Source organism: Malaclemys terrapin, chromosome 3 (genome assembly GCF_027887155.1).
Source record: "Malaclemys terrapin pileata isolate rMalTer1 chromosome 3, rMalTer1.hap1, whole genome shotgun sequence".
Taxonomy (NCBI): domain Eukaryota; kingdom Metazoa; phylum Chordata; order Testudines; family Emydidae; genus Malaclemys; species Malaclemys terrapin.
The window spans coordinates 164,186,906-164,208,987 of NC_071507.1; the positions used below are offsets into that span (position 1 = coordinate 164,186,906).

General features: G+C 43.1%; 1 protein-coding gene across 5 annotated transcripts in view; it reads right to left on the reverse strand.

Annotated features, from left to right (window-relative positions):
* The window catches only part of MCPH1 (microcephalin 1), a 218,668-nt gene that overhangs the window by 128,827 nt on the left and 67,759 nt on the right, over positions 1–22,082 (reverse strand). For 4 of the 5 annotated variants that reach the window (XM_054023959.1, XM_054023956.1, XM_054023958.1 and 1 more), the window contains one exon: positions 604–681. The exons of the other annotated variant lie outside the window; for it this stretch is intronic. In XM_054023959.1, the coding sequence (XP_053879934.1) occupies positions 604–681 (78 nt within the window). The remainder of the gene's footprint in view (positions 1–603; positions 682–22,082) is intronic. 5 annotated transcript variants of the gene reach the window in all.

Here is a 22,082-nt window from a genome sequence, read left to right on the forward strand (position 1 = left end):
ACGAGCACAGCAAGAAATAAGACATGATACTACAAAACTCAAGAATGTGCATATTTAAACATGAAACTTAGGCCAGGTGTACACTACAGACTTACATTGGTATAACAGTATAACATTGCTCAAGGGTGTGAAAAATCCTCACTCCTGAGCGAGGCAGTTATAGTAACCTAACCGCCACTGTAGATAGTGCTATGTCGACAGGAGAGTTTCTCCCATCGACATAGCTACTGCCTCTCCCAGAGGTAGATTAACTACGCTGATGGGAGAAGCTCTCCCGTCAGCAAAGTAGTGTCTTCACTAAAGCTGCACCACTGTAGCTTTTTAAGTGTAGACCTGCCCTTATTTACTCAGAAGTTATTCAACAAATGAATCTCTTTCTAAATGTTTATATATTATATACCACAGGTTTTGCATACTGTTCAGGAAGGAGGATTGGACAAGAGTGGGGAGAGAGCATGAATGAGCAAGAGAGAGAATACGTGTATCTATATTTTTTCTAATAAAGACACTTATCCACGATAGCCAGTCACCATTATTACCCCTAGTTCTGTAACTATTCATTTAACAGATAAATTAATCTAAATTCACAAACATTTAACTTACAGGAGCTGCAGGGAAATTGGCTGACAGTTCATATGGTTCCTCTGAAATCCAATGTCCACATTCCAAAGACCACAGTACCTAAAATAAGTTAAGTAATAAGTAGACACTTAAAATTCTATAGTACTTTTTAAGAGGCAATAAAACAGCAGCCACTTTGAAAACAACTAAAATTAACACTGAAGTTAGAATAGTTGGTTACACTTTTTTTTTAAAACCCAAATCAAATGTTTTCCTGCAGATTAATAAGAGGTTTAAAAATAAGAATTTGTGGTTGCTTACTTGAAGTCTTTCCTTTCTTCAAAAGGAATAGGTCCACATATCTTCAGTGAGGATAATCACCTGTCTGTAGGTTTAGAATAAAAGCTGATTGTATGGCTGATAAGAGACTAGCCCCTATCCTCTGGAGACCCTCTCAGTTTTGAGATGCTTCCAAAGCTAGCCTCTCTGGATTATGAAACAAAAAAAATGAATCTCTCATCCTGCATCAGCACCTTGCCAAAATAATACTCAAAGAAAAATTTAACTACTGCAGAGAACTTTAAACAGATCTCTCTTTTTCAGGGAGAAACAGATCTGTGGGCCTATTCCTTCGAAAAGGGAAAATTTTCCGGTAAATAACCAAAATTTCTCCCATTCTCTCTCTCAGGGCTAGGTCCACAGATCCTCTGCATGGGATTTTCTCAGCAGTGACAAAATTCCTAGGGAGGGAACAAAATAATGTCAATGAAAGAAAGGATTCCCTTACCAAAAGGAATCATCAGTGTGCAGAAACCACATGACAAAGGCTGCATCACCTGAAAACTGAATATCTATTTTGTAAAACAAGGTAAATATATGCAGGGATGACCAAACTGCAGTTTTACAGATTACATTGTAACCGGCCTGTCCTTTCTCCACCCACAATGCCACCACCACTTGTACTGAGTGAACTCCGATGCCCCGTGGAGAACTGAATCCTTTTGCTCTACATGCCTCAGCAATGCATCAGCGTATCTATTCAGATTGATGATTTAGATGCCTTAGCACCTCTTTTTCTTGGATGAAATAAGACCAGTAAGTCTGTTTTTCTTATGCTCATTCCTTTTCACATAAAGCTTTAAGGCTCATCTTATATTCAACAAATGCCATAGCTTCTTCTTTGGGTGAGAAGGATGTGGACAAAAAGCAGGCAATGAGATCCCTTGTGCTTGATGAAAAATCAAATTCACTTTTGGAATAAAGGTGGGATCCATTCTCAAAGCCACCTTATCTTTGTAAAAGATGCAGCAGGATGGATAATGCTCCCAACTCTAACAACTTTCTTGCTGAAGAAGTGATAGCAGTCAGAAGAGTCGTTTTGATAGTCAAGTAAAAAGGACACCTGAATTATGGCACTGAGTACAACGTTTAAATTCCAAGATGGAGATCTAGGGTCTCTCACCTGGGAGGGGAAGGTGGTGAAGGCAATGAGCTCTCTCGCTGCCTCTAAGGTCTCCAGTGTGAAGGGCAGTTCCAAAGCCTCTCTGCGACTCTCCCGAGGAGGGGAGTCCTGAGGAGCTGGACTCGACTGACCCCTTGTTGGTGCAGGAGTCAGCAGTGCCAGGCGAGGTGGTGCCGCACTTACTTGGCCCAATGTGGGTCTCACTGCTCCAGTGAGGGCAGGGATAGCTCAGTGGTTTGAGCATTAGCCTGCTAAACCCAGGGTTGTGAGCTCAATCCTTGAGGGGGCCATTTAGGGATCTGGGGCAAAAATCTGTCTGGGGATTAGTCCTGCTTTGAGCAGAGGGTTGGACTAGATGTCCTCCTGAGGTCCCTTCCAACCCTATATTTAAAAAAAAAAAAAAAAAAAAGAGTCCTTCCATCCCGGCCTCAGTGTGGATGAGTGTCCTCTGTCCAGCTTCTTCTTCTTGTGGGGCACCCAGGGACTGGTGAACAGTGCCATGCATTGCCATGCTTGGAGCCCTGTTGGGGCCGAGTATCTGTATCCAAGTCTTTTCTCGGCGCCGAAATTTCCTGTGTCAATGCCGGAGCACTGTGCACCAATGTTGAGGGGCTAGGCATCAGTTTGGCCAAACTCGGGTCCGAGCGGGGGCAGAGGGCAGCCTCCATCAGAAGGATCTTCAACCATTGGTCTCTTTCTTTTTGAGTCCTTGGGCAAAATCCCCTACAGATTTTGCAATGGTCCTTCTGATGCGATTCCCCCAGGCACTTCAAGAAGGAAGTGTGAGGGTTGCTCCTGGTCATAGGCTTGTTACAAGCTGCACGGGGTTTAAACCCTGGGACCGAGGCATGCCCCGGCACTGGGGATGAGGGGGTAGGGAAGCAGAGGGTACCCCCAGAACAATTCCCAACAGGAATCCAACTATATAATGACTAGCTACAACTACTAACTAACTGATTAAACTAGTTACAGAAAGACAGTCTGAAGATTACTAGGGAGAAGGCTTGCCAAAGCAAGAGCAAATGAGCGTTCTGGCTAACCATCACAGGCAGTAAGAAGGAACTGAGGTGGTGGCAGGACCCTATATATGATGCCATGGAGGTGCAACTCCAGAGGGCAGCTGAGAAAACCCAATGGGTATTGCTAGAGGAAAAACCTTCTGGTTACTGTGCACACAGCACACACACACACACCTAATTGGAATCAACATGAGTAAGCACTCGAAGAACTTTTACCTTACAAGAGCTGCAACCTGATATCAAAACCATCTTGTAAAAATTCCAGAACATGAGACACTATGGTTACATGATGCTGAATATAGATTCATAGAAACATAGGACTGGAAGAAACCTTTCCTCAGCCTCATGGACCATACTCAGAGTAGTTATCAATGGTTTGCTGCCAATGTTTGGATCATTTACTGAGTCACTCAAGCAGACCACCTCCTTGGACAGGGATCTGTCTAGAATAGAAAAGGGTATACCTGTATCCCCTTCTGCCTGAGAAAAAGCCACCAGAACAATGAGAACTTTTGAGAATGCTCAAAGGTGCAGATGACAGTCTAAAATACACCATTTTGCACGGCAAAATGATCAGTCCCATGAGCAAACTGCAGAAATCTCCTGTGTGCCTGGTGAATATAGGCTTTCTTCAAATTGATTAACAAAGTAAACCCCTGGCAGATCGGCACTGATATGAACTTCATGAACATGATCCTTATGAACTTATTCTGGTGTTTTAAGTCCAACACAGCTCTGTCCGCCTCAGACCTCCTGGGTACCAGAAAAAGAGATTCGGTAGTGACCAGAGAATGTCTCCATCTCAGGAACGATACTGCACTGATTCACAAAAGATGAACTATGGCCGTTAGCATATTTTACCTCTTTTGCAGATTTGATGATACTAGTGAAAGGGAAAACGACAATTCACAATCTTTGAAAATTCTATGATGTGCCATTGTTAAACCACATCCAGGACCCATCTGTCTGATGTGGAGAGAGGCCATTGGGTCCTTGAACTTTAATAGTCTCCCCCATAGGTGTTGCTTGTCAGTACTCTCCTGACCATAGTATGAGAATGTTCCTAGTGTTGGAATTTGCATTGTGGGAAGACTGGTCTCTCTCCTTTCCGGGATTAGACTTGTTACATTTGCTTTTGCTGTAGTGTTGGCTTCTATACTTAGGAAAAGGATATTTAGACCTGTAAAAACCTTTAGACCGGGATTTGGAGTTAGGAAGGTTCTGTAAGGTCTTTGATTTATCTGAGGAACCTTTGTCTAATGGCTCCACAAATAACCAAGCTCCTGAATATTTAAAAAACAAACAAACTACTAATGTGATTTTGGCCTCTATATAACCCTTCCAGTCATGTGAACAGAGGTGCTGTCTGGTCACCACATTGGAGACCATACTTTGTGCTGAAAACCTCAAACCATCTCTGGTTGCATCAGCTATGAATGCTGAAGCCATTGAGACTTTAACTATGAACCTAACCACGACTGCTTAGCCTTTTGGCAATCTGGCTACAAATTGTCAGTCCAGGCCAGTACTGCTCTTGCTTAACATGTTGTCACACCAGAAGCTCTCAGAGAGGAAGATACAGACTCAAAATGTATGCTGCAGTTATATTTCCACTCTGCAGGCACTGGATTCTTTAAGGAAAAAGTCCCCTTCCAGCAGTCTCTTTGACTAAATGATGAAACTGCCTCATCCACTTCGGGAAAAGACACAAAATCTACTTCGCTATGGTGCATGTTGTAGAATTTTCTCTCACACCTGGACAATGTCATAGACTTGTGCCAAGGTTTCCCATTCAGCTTTAATTACTCTTTCCAAAAAGACATGAAGGGGGAATATATGGTTCAGCTTAACCTGTTGGAATATACTTTTTTTTTTTTTTTTTTTTGTAATTTCTGTACCAATCCTCTATTCTTCCTCCTTAGAATTTTTTCTAGTAGGCTCATCCGATAGAATACTTAAGTATCTAATCAACCTTTCTCAAATCATTCAGCTGGAAAAAGATCCTATTGATTCTCTTCATCCTGTGATTCTGAGATTGAGAGTTCACCTTCCTCCTGTGAAGAATGTCTTGACTTTCTTCTTGACTTCTTTTTTCTTCCCTTTGATTTAAATTTAACAGATTTCCCAACCTTCTTTTTTTTTCTTTGTTGATACCCATGAAGATAAGGATGAAAATGAATTAAATGATGATGATGATGAAGAACCAGACAATAAATTCTACTTCTTTTATTATGATTTTTCTTTCTGAGTATGAAAACCGTATGTGAAGAGCCTTTAGCTCTGGCATCCTCTGGGGATAAGTCAGAGGAACTGCTGTCAAATGGAGGACTGGCCAGTTTTCTAAGTTTCTGAGGTAATTTCTTGAACCTTGTTCACTCTTTTAAAAATTTTTACTCCTTAAGGGAGGTGGGGATTGGGAACCTGGGTCAGACGAAGATCCTGCAAACCTCGTCTGCTAATAGGTACCTCTTTATCCTTCTCCTTTAGAGAGAGGATAGAATGCCTGTGATGGGACACTGTAGCTGCTGCCTAGGGCTCACAAGATGGTGATATCTGAGGTAAAGGAGCTTTTTGTGCTAAATCCAGGGGCTCCCTAGCCCAAGAGGTAATTTCTTCTTGATGGGGGGAGTCCCTTCTCCCCTCTGTGCAGAATTCCTGACTTCCCATGGGGAAAGAGATTGAATTGCTTGACAAGGGAAGGAAGGGGTGGGGAGTAATGAGACCTGCACTGCAGGAAGATGCACACACAAAATCGTCTCACCGACTGCTCCTTGCTCTGCCTGTGATGGATTCAGCCGGTCTCACTTATGGTTTCCCCATGCAGGGCTGTTGCCTTTTCATGCAACCATCTCCTGCAGCTGAACGGTTCTCTTAATTTTTCCACCATCCTTTGAGACATTTGTGGCCTGGTTGTCAAGACGCCTGGGGAATCAGTCTCCTAAGTCTAGCTATGGTGGCCAAAGTGAAACCTTTCTGACCAAGCGGCTGGAGTGCACAATGCACTAGCCTCTCCTTCTGCATTCTCTGGCAAAGTTAAAGAGCAGGAGGAACACAGCCTTGGTCTCCTGTTTGGACCATTCTCAGCCAACCTCCTAACCCGTTACCTGAGCAGTCGTAGAGGGTGGGGGGGTGCGAGATGTCATAATTCTGGCTGGAGACAAACTGCCTTTTCAGGCTTTTTTCCCCACCATTCTCTCTCAGTTGGTGCTGGATTTCACTGCCTGATAGTAGAGACAGAACAAAACTCAGGGGGTCTCCAGAAGGTGGGGGCTTGTCCCTTGTCAGCTGTCCAATCAGCTTTGATTCTGCCCCCTACAGTTACAGACAGGAGACAACCCACACTGAGGATCTGTGGACCTAGCCCTGAGAGAGAATTGCAAGTCGGCATTAATGATTTAAATGAATACCAGTTATGACACAAGACAAGTAACTGATAAAGGATCATTAAGAGACTGAACTTGATGCGTAATGTGGGATATTATCTGACAATAACACTGATGGGGCCATGTAGTGGGTTTCTGTGCCCACAGGCTGCCACTGTTTTAAGGATCCCATTGCTGTGCTTGAAGTCAAGAGCACACCATGTTGGGTTGACACTACAATATTGAACTCGCACATGTCCTCCCCACCTTGAAACCATCTGATTTCATACCTCCTCACTTGGCAGTAAGTTTTTAAAGTGCTTCTTACAAAGTGTGAATCTAGAATGACAACTGACCCTGTAATATATTACCTTCCTTTTCAATCTTCTCATTGAACAATTAGACACTTTTCATTTTTGTGTTAATATTTTAAGAAGTTTTGTATTTTTAAGTTTTTATTATATTTATTTTTATTCTAATGAACACCATTCTGAGCGCTTTGGTGGGGTCCCTATTATTATCATAGTAAATATTTCTCTAGCCCTTTAAGTGTTAACTAATCAATTCAGTTCTCCATTAGGTAGTATTAGGAAATCGTCCTAAGAACAATATACTTCTCCAAAATAAAAATCTACCTCTTCGGTTTAATAATGCAAACTTGTAAGTTTAAGTATTTTTCCAAATAAATTATTACAATTCTCTCTCTCTCTCTCTCTCTCTCTATATATATATATATATATAAATAAATAAAGGATGGTCCACTGGTTAAGGAACTAGCATAGGACTTGGGAGACCTAGGTTCAATTCCCTGTTTTGGGGGGAGGGATAGCTCAGTGGTTTGAGCATTGGCCTGCTAAACCCAGGGTTGAGAGTTCAATCCTTGAGGGGGCCATCTAGGGAACTGGGGTAAAAATCTCTCTGGGGATTGGTCCTGCTTTGAACAGGGGGTTGGACTAGATGACCTCCTGAGGTCCCTTCCAACCCTGATATTCTATGATATATCATCTTGAAATTTATGCCAATGTCATATGCAACTAATTATATTAATAGGATTTAACCAACCTGCACTGTATGTAATGACAATGTATCTCATTCCCTTAATTTATACATACCCTAAAAACATTGAAATCATATTTTTGGGGGCAAATGTGTCAATGCACTGTCTGTATCTTGAGTTTAGAAATCAGAAATTGTATATCACCTCATATTAAAAAAAACAATTAGAAGACCAAAGTGCAAAGTGAAACACAGAGTCATAAAATTAAGATTTTCCATGCAACCTTAACTCTCTTCCAGATGCTGGTGCATTATGATGCAGTCTTAAGTGGCACAACCACATACTACTTTTCTCTGCAGGACCCCTAACTCATTCAGTGTGCAAAATGGATAGTGCTCAGTGCACAAAGCAGCTGCTCAACATATTTTTATCCGCATTGTCATGCTTCACACACCATCTGACTCTTGTATTGTATGAGGCAGGTATCCTGAGGACTGTTACTTCATTTACTATACAAATAAGATTAGGCTCCTTCCTATACAAAACTGTTTCATTCACCATTCAACTTACAGAGTAAAATGAGATTGAGGTCATGTAGGGGGAAAATAATATGATCTTGTAATTTAAAACTATCATACATAATCCATATCACACTTCTACCTCGATATAACGCGGTCCTCAGGAGCCAAAAAAATCTTACTGCATTATAGGTGAAACCTCGTTATATCGAACTTGCTTTGGCCTCAAAGATTTCCGTTATTAATAGTCAGCAAATCATTTTTGTTAGAACTAACACAGTGTACGCAGTAAATAAATCTGTTCTACAATGGTTAAATTGTATCTCCTTTCTTTAATGACAACAATTATTTTATAAACTTACTTAAAAGATACAGTGTATTAACAACACAGGTACTAAGCACTGCTAAATGCAACCATGTGGGCTAGGTTTCATCATACATCAATTGTTTGGTCTGCGTGTAATGCTTAGGAAAATGCAAAATTCACATAAAATAACAGAAAATGCTTTTAGTTACACATCCTTACAAATTGTTGTAAAAAGGATTTTGGTATTTTAGGAAACAGGAGCATGGGCCACTTTGTCACTTAGCCAACTACTGTATGTTATACATAGATTATTAAGTAATATGAACTGTTAACTATTAAATAGTCTAAAAACATTTTGGAGATGGAAGTTTTTACTTATAGAAAAGGTTAAAATGAAGCTAAAAATGGTAAAGTAATTAAGTTTTAGAGACATTGATAAAATGGTAAATTTTGGGGGTACAAGATGCTTTCTTATTTAAGAACATTTAAAAAATTAAAAAAAAAACTTGTTATACTTTGTTGCTTCATGCTACTGCGAGCCTTCTTCGCCAGGTCAATTATGGATTTTAACTGCAGTAATTGCAGTCTATCCACATCCTGGCTTTCTAGCCACTTAAGACCAATCTCTAACCCTACAACTGCATCAGCAGCTTTGGGCGGTGGCGCCAAGGATTCTTCATCACTATCCTCAGGGTTAGACATATTTTCCGAGGCACCAGGTGGTTGAGGGGCAACATTATGAATTATATCTACATCGGTAAGTCGTTCATAGGTTGGACACATAGCATCCACCTCCATCCACTCTTGAACATCAGCTATCCCACTTTGAACCATAAGTTCCCTGTAGACTCGTTCTGTCTCCATGGACTCTTTTTCCATAAAACCATAAAACCTTCAAAGTTGTTCTCATCTTCATCTTCTTCCTCATCTTGGCTGTCGTCGCTTTCAGTGACAAAAATACTTTTGAGACCGCGATGCCAACATTTCTCTATCATTCATGGAGTGATTCCTAGCAGGGCTGTCTCGCCTAAGTTAAATACATCCAGAAAATTAATTAATTGATGACAGCCGTTATTTTCTTTACTAAGGCTTTACGATAGTTCATTTTAAATGTGGCTATAATGCCTTGATGGAGGTGCTGTATTTTGGACGTCGTGTTTTTAGGAAGGTGGCTCACCTTTATCTTCCTGTCTTTGCTGGTTAAGGTCTCAACTGCGGGGTGGGCGGGACAGTTGTCAAGTAGGAGCAATGCCTTTGGCTCCAGGTTTTGTCTGCGTAGGTGGCTCCGGACAGCTGGTACAAAATATTTCTTAAACCATTCCTCGAAAATATCCAATGTCATCCAAGCATTTTTTGAATGGCGATAAATGAAAGAAAGCGAATCCATGTTCTTATGGTGGAAAGCCCTAGGTGACCTGGATTTGCCTATGCACAGAGTTTTAAATTTATGTGAATCCGTTTTATTCATGCAGAAAAGTATTGTCGCTCTCTCTTATCACCTTAAAACCTTTTGTTCTTCGGTCCTAGAAGAAAGTGTTCTATCTGGCAGCATATGGTAACATAAGCCGGTTTCATCAGCATTATAGATTTGCTCCAGAGCATAGCCACCCTCGATGATGATCTCTTGTAACTTTAGCGGGTATTCGTCACAAGCTCTTATATCTGTGGAGCACATCACTCCTGAAATTGCGACTTGCCGAATGCCATGACGTTTTAAAAAATGATTAAGGCATCCACTGCTAGCTTTAAATTAGTTACCTTGATGTGCAGAAGCATTCTCACCCGAGCGTCTAAAATCAAGATCCTTCTTCAATTTCTCTGCTTGTTTCCTTATAATGTCACCGGAAATTGCTGTGCTGTTGGAGTGTTCTTGGGTAAACCACATAAATACTGCTCTAGCTAGTTGGTTATCCTTGGCAGTTTTTAGGCGCTTCCTTTCCAGGCCTTCACTTTCATCCAGTTCAACTAGCATTGATCGTAATTTTTCCTCATCTTTGATCCACCCTCTTAATATTGATTCCCTCACTCCTAGTTCTTTTGAGACCTTCGCTTGGCTCATTCCTGATTTCAGTCTGTCCAAAGCTTCCAATTTTTCCTTTGGCTGTCCATGCCTTTCGTTTCCGTGGCTGTGAACTACTTGCCATCACGTCAATGGTATTTTAATACTGTATTAATGCTAACAATTTTTTAAAATTGTTTAGAAAATGTCAGCACAGAGTTACAATGTTTCCAAAATACAACTAATGAGACAACTTAAGCTTAGTTTATACTGCACACAATTTAGAAACTAGATTAAAATAGGCAGGAGAGATGAGAACGCCTAATGCAGGGGTGGGCAAATTTTTTGGCCCGAGGGCCACATCGGGGTTCAAAATTGTATGGAGGGCCGGGTAGGGAAGGCTGTGCCTCCCCAAATAGCCTAGCCCCGCCCCCTATCCAACCCCCACCTACTTCCCACCCCCTGACTGACCCCTCAGAATCCCCGCTCCAAAGATCCTGTCCCTAACCACCCCTCCCAAGACCCCACCCCCTAAGCCCCCCTGCTCCTTGTCCCCTGACTGCCCCACCTCCAGAGACCCCCCCGTCCCTAATAACCCCCAAGACTCCCACGCCCTATCTAATAACCTGTTCTCTGTCCCCTGACCACCCCGCCCCCAGAACCTCCAAACCATCCAACCCCCGCCCTCTCTGTCCCCTGCCTGCCCCCGAGACCCTCTGCCCCTTATCCAACCCCTCAGCCCTGGCCTGGCACCCTTAACACGCCGTTCAGAGCAGCGTGTTGGAGCCAGACATGCTGATCCGCCGGAGCATGCAGCCCCACCCCCCAGAGCACTGCTTTACCACGTTATATCTGAATTCATGTTATATCAGGTCATGTTATATAGGGGTAAAGGTGTATACAAGTAGGTGTATATGCAAAGAGGAAGGGCTCCACATTTCATTAATTCCCTCCCCTATCATCCTTTGGAAATTGTATTTACTGTAGCATTAAAAAAAAGGCTAATAATGATACAGCGTAATGGCTATCTGCATAAAATAGAACCCAAACAGCATCATTTATATTCAAGGATCTTGGCCATTCAGAGTTTCAGAGGTAGACTTTCTGAGCAGCTGTGACACTTTCAGCAGTTGCTTCAGCTTTCTGTTCCCAATAGGGCCATTACAAAATGATTAGATAAGGGGTTAAAAAAATATTGTATTGTAACATTGCTCAGTGACGTTTTCCCTGTAGAGACAGTCCGTGTTTCTACCTGTCACAAAAATAGTCTACTCCTAATACAGTAAATAAATGAGCAGCATACTTTGACCGCCACATCTCTAGAAACTAACTCATTTTACAGATTCTTGAAAATTTTGTATTTTCTGGATTACATCAGTTTCATAGGACTTTAGAAAAAAATCAGAAAACACTGGACAAATTATAATCAGTTCTTGAAAACAGTTTACCTTTAAGCCTAAGGATAATAAGACATATGGTTGAGAAAAGTCACTAATAGTGTTCAGGAACAATGTCTTGGAGAAGAAGCCCATCCCATCTACATGTTAGAGAGAGAATAATGAAATTCCGACCAGGGTACTATCCTCAAGCCCTTCAATTTTTCATATTAGCCTTTGTATTGTGGGTGTTTGAGAATTCTGAAGCACAGATACACATTCTGTTGAAAGGAAGGACCACCGTGCTCCATCCTATTACCTCTTCCTGGGTCATGAATCTCCCCACTCTAGTATTGAATGGCTGACAAGCTGTTTGCATAATTTATTCATAAATTAATGCACTCTTGCCACAATTCAATCATCTCTTTCTCTTTTCAGAACATTCAAGTTCCACAATATCTCTCCAGTACCTCCCATTTAGCAAGGCTTGAATGTGGACCAAATGGGCACCCATCCACAAGGATGACAGTATAGTTCATGCATTATTTAATTCAATTAATTAAAGCTGTCGGCAGTTTACATAGCAATAAAAAGAATAAAAGCTGAATGGAAAAATATATATGTACAAAAAAGGCCATTTGAATTTAGAAGGTAAATCCTCTGTCCCAACCCAATTCTCATTCTGGCAAATGCCTACAGTCTTCCTGCCATTTCAAGTAAATGGGGTCTATTTCTTTGTTATCATTTCTATGCACTGTTAAAGTACTCCCACAATTCATCCCAGAACAAGTTGAATTTTATTGGTGCATGAAGTTATTCCTGTGTATAGTTTTATATAATATTTTAGATTTAAATTTATAAAATTAAAAAAAAAAAAAAAGAGGTTCTACCTAATCCAAGATGTTAACCATACTATAAACTATAAAACACTCACACTACACTGAAAGTTGCCATAACAGATCTCACATCTGATATGTTGATTCTTCAAAAATGGTACTGGCTACTGCCTGACAGGATATTGGACTAGATGGACTATGGGTCTGATCGAGTATGGCAACTTCTATGTTTCTAAAGAGGAGATTGTGGCACCCTGTACCCCATGTTCACCACTTTTGTATGGTTATGATATATTTTGTACAAAACATGCCCTGTGAGGTATCATTGAAAACTCATGATCTATTGAACACTGTTGTCCTGTTAACATGTATGTACCATCATCGTATACAGTTATCCAGTTTTGCTATAGGTTTGTTACTGAAACAAGTTGTGAGTCTGGAGAACACCCACAGACCACCTCCTCAGAAATAACAAAGGCTTTGCATGTCATCGCAAATGTCACGTATACAGAATGTATGAGACAGAAATTTACAATTCACCTGAGAGACCTTTGAATGTCACATACACAAGAGATTGCTTTTTCTACACCCCAGCGGGGACAGGGGGGACTGGTGTGTTCCTCAACAAGGAAGGTATAAAATAAGAGACAATGGCTTCTACCCCCCTGACCCTCCACCCACTCACAGAGCAAGATCATTTAGAAAACAAAGAAAACCTTTGAACTGGAGTAGCCCTCCCAGGCTGTAAGGAGATCCAGCCTGTGAACTAAGAACAATGAACTGTGAACTACCTGCAGCATCTGATGGATGGAGAAGGAACTGGAGATGGAGTGAGAAAGTTGCTTGCTTCAAGTCTTGGTTAGCTCGGTAAATTTAGGAATTAGATTACGGTTCTATATTTTATTTCTTTTGTAACCAATTCTGACTTTTATGCTTTTATCACTTATAATCACTTAAAATCTCTTTCTCTAGTTAATAAACTTGTTTTAATATTTTATCTAAACCAGTGTGTTTTGACTGAAGTATCTGGGGGAATCTCGAAAGTAAACAAAGGCTGTGGCATGATCATTTCCATTGATGAAATGACAAACTAATTAATGAGCTTACTCTGATCCAGGAGGCCTTGAGCAATGTAAGATGCACATTTCTGGGGTGCAAGGCTGGGACTGAGGGATATGCAGGTGTTGCCCTGCATTAGTTCATGAGTGGTTGGGAAAGCATTCATGTAACTTTCTTGGGTGTGCCTTGACATGGCAGTGTGAGCAGACCCTGGAGAGGCTGCTTTTCACTAGCACTAGTAAGAGACACCCCGATCTGGAAAATTAAGGGGACACTGCTATTCAAAAGTCCATCTTGTACCCTGGGGGATGTCATTGAAGTTACTTACCTGTAAATGGAGGTACTTTGAGATGTGTGGCCCCCTATGGTTATTCGGCTGAGTGTTTATGCATGCGCACCATGCACACAGAGTCGAAAAATTAGAAAGCAGCATCCGTTGGTCTGCGCATATGCCCTGACCAGCCTTGTGCTTCCATCCAAGGCGTTAAAGGTCAGAGCGGACCAACTACATCTCCAGTTCCTTCCCCACCAAGAATCTGACAGATCCAAAGCAGAGGGGACAGAGTGAGAAGCGGAATACAGATAGGGACCATGCATCTCGAAGAACCTCCAGTTACAGGTAAGCAACCTACTCGTCTTCTAGTGATGGTCCCTATTGTATTCCACTGAGTTATGACTTCCTGAGTTATTCCACTAACTTCATGACATGCAGTACCTAAGTCAGAGGAGGGCGAGAGGATGAGGCTAGAAGGGTCTTGCGGAGAACTGTCATGCCATGGAGGCATCCATCATAGAGTCCTGCTCCAAGGTGTAGTGTGTGGAGACAGTACGTACAGAACTCCATGTGGCTGCTCAACATATGTCTATGAGATATGTTCCACATATGTCCTAAAGGATGCAATGGTCATAGCTTGAACTCTAGTGCAGTGAGCCCATACCTCTATAGGTGTGAGGTAGCCTTGACAGCTGGTAGTAGAGTTTAATACAGCCAGAAATCCATTTGGAGATTCTCTGGGTGGAGATGGCCTATTTTCTACTGCAAGGAACAGTCTAAGGGATTTCCTGAATAGTTTTGTCCTCTGCAGGGAGAAGGCCACAGCTTGTCGGATGTTGAGGGAATGGAATCGACATTCTTCTGCAGATGTGTGCAGTTTTGGGAAAAAAACAGGTGGGTGAATGGATTGCTTAATGTGAAACTGGGAAACTATCTTTGGTAAAAATTTTGGATGTAGAGCCTATCCTTGTGGAATACTGTAAATGGCAGGTCTGCCATCATAGCTCTGAGTTCACCGACTTTTCTCACTGAGGTGAAAGCAACAAGGAAGGCAACTTTCATCAAAAAGAGGAACATGGAACAAGATGCCAGTGGTTCAAATGGGAGCTTTGTTAATACCCAGTGTACCAGATTCAGGTCCCATTAAGGTGTGATTGTTTGGCGGGGTGGGAAAGTGCAGGAGGAAGTCTTTCCAAAATCTAGAAGTTATATATATAAAGGGAGAGTGACCTTCCACAGAAGTATGGAAAGCACAGATCACTACCAGGTGGACTCTCAAAGTGCTGAAGGTGAGGACCGATGACTGGAAGGATAGAATATAGTCCAGAATGAGGGGAATTGCTGCTGCTTCTGGTAAAATCCCCTTGTGTTATGTCCAAGATAAAAAAAAGTTTCCACTTAGCCCAGTAACACTGTCTAGTGGAACCCTTCCTACGGTATGTACATGCTGCTAGTGGGGGTGCCTGAACAGAGGTATGTCTGTATGAAGTGCCGCCTAATAGAGCTGCTGGAAGAAAAGATCCGAGGGTTGGAGATGCAGGTAGATACCCTGGTAGAGTTTAGAAGGGGGTTCGAGCAGCTGATGGAGGAAAGGCAAGGAGGGGCTGAAGGGGAATGCTCAGGCATACAGGTGGAAGCAGGGGCTAAGGTCTGTGAGGGGGGAATGTCAGGGGGAGAACAAGGGCAGTGGAAGCATGTGACCATGAGAAGCAGGCCAAGGAAAAGGAGGGTTAGTGAAGGGGAAATAGAACTCAGGAACAGGTTTGGGTGTTTGGATAACGAGGGGCGGGGCAGCAGGTGGTAACTGAAGGTGGGAGGGTGAGTAAGAAGAGAAGAGCAGCTAGTCCAATAGAGAGAGGGGAGGAGTTGATGGAGACAGCACCAAATCTGGGCCCCGGGAGGATACAGAATGGCACAAGGGGGAGTATAAGGGAAAATAGGAACGGACAAGGGTTGCGACTAGAGAGAACAGGGGATAGATTAGTAGATCGCACTGTCACCAGGGAAAGGCAGGTTTACGTGATTGGGGACTCCTTACTGAGGAGGTTAGACAGGCCTGTGACCAGGGCAGACCCAGAGAACAGAAGGGTGTGCTGTCTACCAGGAACTAAGATACGGGATGTGGACCTGCAGTTGAAAAGGATCCTAAAAGGAGCAGGTAAGAACCCCTTGATCATCCTTCACGTAGGAACGAATGACATGGCTAGGTTCTCATTAGAGAGAATCAAGGGAGATTATGCCAGACTTGGGAAGACGCTCAAGGAAACTGAGGCTCAGATCATCTTCAGTGGGATTCTGCCTGTTCCTAGAGAAGGGCAGCAAAGGGCTGACAGGATTGTGAGGATAAATAGTTGGCTAAGGGAGTGGTGCTATAAGGAGGGCTTTGGGATGTATGGCCACTGGGAGGCTTTCGGGGACAGACAACTGTTCTCACGGGATGGACTTCACCTGAGTAGGGAAGGAAATAGACTTCTGGGAGGGAGGCTGGCTCATCTCATCAAAAGAGCTTTAAACTAGGAATTTGGGGGAGACGGTTGGGAGATGTCCAGTTAATCTCCACGCCAGATTCCAACAGTGAAAAGGAAGGTGATGAGATAAGAACAGACATAGCTAGGGGGAAGGGATTGGACATAAGAAGGAGGGGGGGATAAACAGTACGGGGTCCATACCAAATTGCATAACTAGTGGGAAAGAGGCTAAACGGCATACATTAAGATGTTTATACACCAATGCGAGAAGCCTAGGTAACATAATGGAGGAATTGGAGCTCCTGGTCCAAGAAATGAAACCGGATATCGTAGGAATAACCGAAACATGGTGGAATGGTAGTCATGACTGGAGTACAGGTATGGAAGGGTATGTGCTGTTTAGGAACGACCGGAACAAAGGTAAAGGTGGGGGAGTAGCATTGTATGTCAATAATGAGGTAAACTGTAAAGAAATAATAACTGATGGAATAGGTAAGACTGAGTCTGTCTGGGCAATACTCACACTGGGTAAAAGAACTACTACAGCCTCCCCTGGGATAGTGCTTGGGGTGTGCTATAGACCGCCGGGATCTAGCCTGGATACGGACAGAGAACTATTTAATGTTTTTAGGGAAGTAAATACTAATAGGAACTGTGTAATCATGGGAGACTAACTTCCCGGATATAGATTGGGGAACAAATGCTAGTAACAATAATAGGGCTCAGATGTTCCTAGATGTTCTAGATGATGAATTCCTTCATCAAGTAGTAGCTGAACCGACGAGGGGGGATGCCATTTTAGATTTGGTTTTGGTGATTAGTGAGGACCTCGTTGAGGAAATGGTTGTAGGGGACAACCTTGGCTCGAGAGATCATGAGCTAATTCGGTTTAAACTAAATGGAAGGATTAACAGAATTAAATCGGAGACTAGGGTTTACAATTTCAAAAAGGCTAATTTTAATAAACTAAGGGGACTGGTTAGGGAAGTGGATTGGGCTAACATATTTATGGATCTAAAGGCAGATGGCGCCTGGGATTATTTCAAGTTGAAGTTGCAGGAGCTGTCGGAGGCCTGTATCCCAAGAAAGGGAAAACGGTTAGTAGGCAGGAGATTTAGACCGAGCTGGATGAGCGAGCATCTCAAAGGGGTGATTAAGAAAAAACAGAAAGCGTACAAAGAGTGGAAGCGGGGAGGGATCAGCAAGGAAACCTACCTTATCGAGGTCAGAGCATGTAGAGATGGAGTGAGAAAGGCCAAAAGCCATGTAAAGTTGGACCTTGCGAGGGGAATTAAAACCAATAGTAAGAGGTTTTATAGCCATATAAATAGGAAGAAAACAAAGAAAGAAGAAGTGGGACCACTGAAGACTGTAGATGGAGTGGAGATTAAGGATAATCTAGGCATGGCACAATATCTAAACAAATATTTTGCATCGATCTTTAATGAGGCTAATGAAGGGCTTAGGAATAGTGGCAGCGTGACAGAGGGGAATAAAGGAGGGGGGATTGACATTACCATATCCGAGGTAGAAGCCAAACTTGAACAGCTTAACGGGACTAAATCGGGCGGACCGGATGATCTTCATCTGAGAATATTGAAGGAACTGGCACAAGAAATTGCAAGCCCGTTAGCGATAATTTTTAATGAATCTGTAAACTTGGGGGTGGTACCGTTGGACTGGAAAATAGCTAATGTGGTTCCTATTTTCAAGAAAGGGAAAAAAAGTGACCCACGTAACTACAGGCCTGTTAGTTTAACATCTGTAGTATGCAAGGTCTTGGAAAAAAATTTGAAGGAGAAAGTAGTTAAGGACCTTGAGGTCAATGGCAATTGGGACAAATTACAACATGGTTTTACGAAAGGCAGATCGTGCCAAACCAACCTGATCTCCTTCTTTGAGAAAGTAACAGACTTTTTAGATAAAGGAAATGCGGTGGATCTAATATACCTCGATTCCAGTAAAGCGTTTTGATATGGTACCGCACAAGGAATTATTGGTTAAATTGGAAAAGATGAGGATCGATATGAAAATCCAGAGGTGGATAAAGAACTGGTTAAAGGGGAGACTGCAGCGGGTCATACTGAAAGGTGAACTGTCAGGTTGGAGGGAGGTCACCAGTGGAGTTCCTCAAGGTTCGGTTTTGGGTCCGATTTTATTTAATCTATTTATTACTGACCTCTGAACCAAATGTAGGAGTGGGCTGATAAAGTTTGCGGATGACACAAAGTTGGGAGGTATTGCCAATTCGGAGACGGATCGGGATATCCTGCAGGGAGACTTGGATGACCTCGTAAATTGGAGTAATAGTAATAGGATGAAATTTAATAGTGAAAAGTGTAAGGTGATGCATTTAGGGATGACTAACAAGAATTTTAGTTATAAGCTGGGGACGCATCGGTTGGAAGTAACAGAGGAGGAGAAGGACCTCGGAGTCCTGGTTGACCACAGGATGACTATGAGTCGGCAATGTGACGTGGCCGTGAAAAAAGCTAATGTGGTCTTGGGATGCATTAGGCGAGGTATATCTAGAAGGGATAAGGAGGTGCTGCTTCTGTTATAAAAGGCACTGGTGAGACCTCATTTGGAGTACTGTGTGCAGTTCTGGTCTCCCATGTTTAAAAAGGATGAACTCAAACGGGTACAGAGAAGGGCCACTAGGATGATCCGAGGAATGGAAAACCTGTCGTATGAAAGGAGACTCGAGGAGCTTGGTTTGTTTACCCTAACCAAAAGAAGGCTGAGGGGGGATACGATTGCTCTCTTTAAATATATCAGAGGGATAAATACCAGGGAGGGAGAGGAATTATTTCAGCTCAGTACTAATGTGGACATGAGAACGAATGGATATAAACTGGCCGTGGGGAAGTTTAGGCTTGAAATTAGATGAAGGTTTCTAACCATCAGAGGGGTGAAATTTTGGAACAGCCTTCCGAGGGAAACAGTGGGGGCGAAGGACCTCTCTGGCTTTAAGATTAAGCTAGATAAGTTTATGGAGGGAATGGTTTGATGGGATAACATGACTTTAGTCAATTAGTCAATAACGTGCCATCGCTGGTAAATAGTATCAATGGTCAATGAGGGTCTGGCTAGAGAATCTTGCCTGCATGCTCGGGGTTCTACTGATCACCATATTTGGGGTCGGGAAGGAATTTTCCTCCAGGGTAGATTGGCAGAGGCCCTGGAGGTTTTTTGCCTTCCTCCGCAGCATGGGGCAGGGGTCGCTAGCTGTAGGATTCTCTGCGACTTGAAGTCTTTAAATCACGATCTGGGGACTTCAACAGCTGAGTTAAGGGAAAGTGGGTGGGTCAGCTTTTGTGGCCTGCATCATGCGGGAGGTCAGACTAGATGATCATAATGGTCCCTTCTGACCTTAAAGTCTATGAATCAGAGAGAATGTCTTGCACAGCTGAGGAGCATATCTGTTCTAGAGCAGATGTCCATCCATATATCATACCCTGAGGTGGAGTTTATGTGGATTGGGATGCTTGATCCTGCCATTATACTGTTTCAGAAGACTGAGTAAGCTCAGGATGGAAATCAGTGGGCAGAAGTATATGCATAGGAGATTGGAGAACCAGAATTATCTGGGCCAGAAGGGGTGATCAGAATGACCTGTATTATCAGATCTTGTGCAGCACTTGAGGCAGGAGTGGTAGTGGGGGAAAGATGTAGCTGAGTTGGTCTGCCCAGAAGAGGAAAGCATCACCCGGGGAGTGTAGGCGAGGGCTCCCTGGAACAGTATGCGGCCACTTGCTGTTTGCCTGAGAGTCGAAGTGGGTCACCTAAGTGCACGAAGCCACTTGGCCCAGAAGAGACAAGCAAGTCCCGGCTGGTGCACAGGGGTTGTTCATGATACAAGCTATAATGATGTTTATCTCTGAAACCTGTCTATGGGTAGGTATGCCCATGATAGACTTTGTAGTAGCCCTGATGAAGTCCCGTGATTGCATGTGTTTGAGGATCGACTTCTCGATGTTGAAGCTGACTCCCAGGGAAGAAAGGAGGCTAAGAAAGAGAGAGATGAACACGTGAGCTTCCTGATGGGACCTGGCAGTTAGGAGCCAGTCATCAAGGGCAGGAAAACAAGGAGAGCCTAACATCTGATGCAAGCTGCTACAACTGAAATACTTCGGTGAAGACTCTGGGAGTGGTAGTTATCCTGAAGGAAAGTACCCTGTATTGGAAAACGTTGGCGCCCACCATAAACCTGAGAAAACATCTGTCGGTGGGATGAATATCAACATGGAAGTAAGCATTCTTCATATCGAGAGCCATGAAACACATACCTTTTTCTAAGGCTGGAATTATCTCTGTCAGCATGACCATGTGAAACCTGAATTTGCAGATTAAGCAACTGAGGTGGCAGAGATCGAGAATTGGTCTCCAACCTCCCTTTTACTCGGGTCTGAGGAAGTAAGTTGAGTAGAACTCTGTTCCTTGATATTCTAGAGGCATGCATTCTATTGCTCCTCATTGTAATAAAGTGTTCATCTTTCATGACAGTATTCTTGTCTAGAGTGGTCCCTGAAGGGGGACGGGGAGTGATTTTTTTTTTGAGGCTGTAGCATTACAAACTCAATGGTATAGCCATGACATGACATTCAGCACGCATTTCTCCTTTGTTTTTGCACTCCAAGCATGCAAAAAGAATGCTAAACGACCGCCAAGGGAGTGGAAAGTCGTAAGGTGTTAGCTCAGTGGTTGGTGGCTCTTGAACTGCACCAAAAACACCTCTTGGCTTGTGGTTGGGTTTGAGACATGAAAGCCTGTGAGGGGAGGCTCAGGAAGCGAGACCTCTGCACCTTTTGCTGTTTGCAAGGGAGTCTGTAAAGTTTCTGTTGGTAAAATTAGGGAGACCTGGATGGACAACAGGTGGTGGAACTTTCATTTCGGGCAGGAATATAGATGCCCAATGAACCAAGGGTAGCTCTGCAGTTTTTCAGTGTATGTAACAATTCATCTGTCTTCTGGTTGAAGAGATGGGATTCATCAAAGGGGAGGTACTTGATGGTGTTCTAATCCTCCCTAGGAAAACTAGAAGCATGAAGCCAGGACCACACCACAATAGTTGTAGCCATGGTTCTGGAAGAGGTAATCAGCTGCATCTAGTGCGGACTGGAGGGTAGTTCTGGCTATGAGTTTCCCTTCTTTGACATGGGCCTAGAGGCAGACATGATCCCATTGTGACAGTGTAATTCAGGAAATTGTATTTAGCCAATAATGTTAATGGTTCATCCCCTAGAACTGCTGAATCCCATTATTCATGGGTTTTCTTGTGCCTGTGGGACTTGGAATGTGCTCCATCCCCTTGGGTCATGCTGGTGAAGGGAACATTCATTTTCCCGGACTTTGCGGAAGACTAAGTATCATGCTTATGAGAGTGTTTCCTAATCTCCTGACTAGGCCCCACCTAGTCAGTGGGGTCAGTGGGAGTGGTTCTGCCCACACCAGAATCAGATGCAGCAGAGGGAGGCACACTCCTCACTGAATCAGTCCGATGTACATGGAGGGTTCCAAGCCTGGGTCTGAATGCAGTCTCATGGCCATCTCCATAAGAAACTTCCAGAGACGAAGCGTCTGGCCTTCTCAGGCATGGCTGTGGAAGGACTGGGAAATACTGCACCTGGCCGCGATGTGAGCTTCTCCCAGGCAGTAGAGGCAGCATTGGTGCAGGGGCAGGAGGAGCAGAGTTTGAGGCCTGAAGTTCTGGGTATAGTCCAGTACCGACAGGAGGGCCGGGAAAGGGGACAAAAATCCCTGAAGTCTACTCAAAAGAGACATTAAAACTACTAACTACTAAAACTAGGAAAGAAATAAAACTAGTGAAGCTACAGTTAAAAC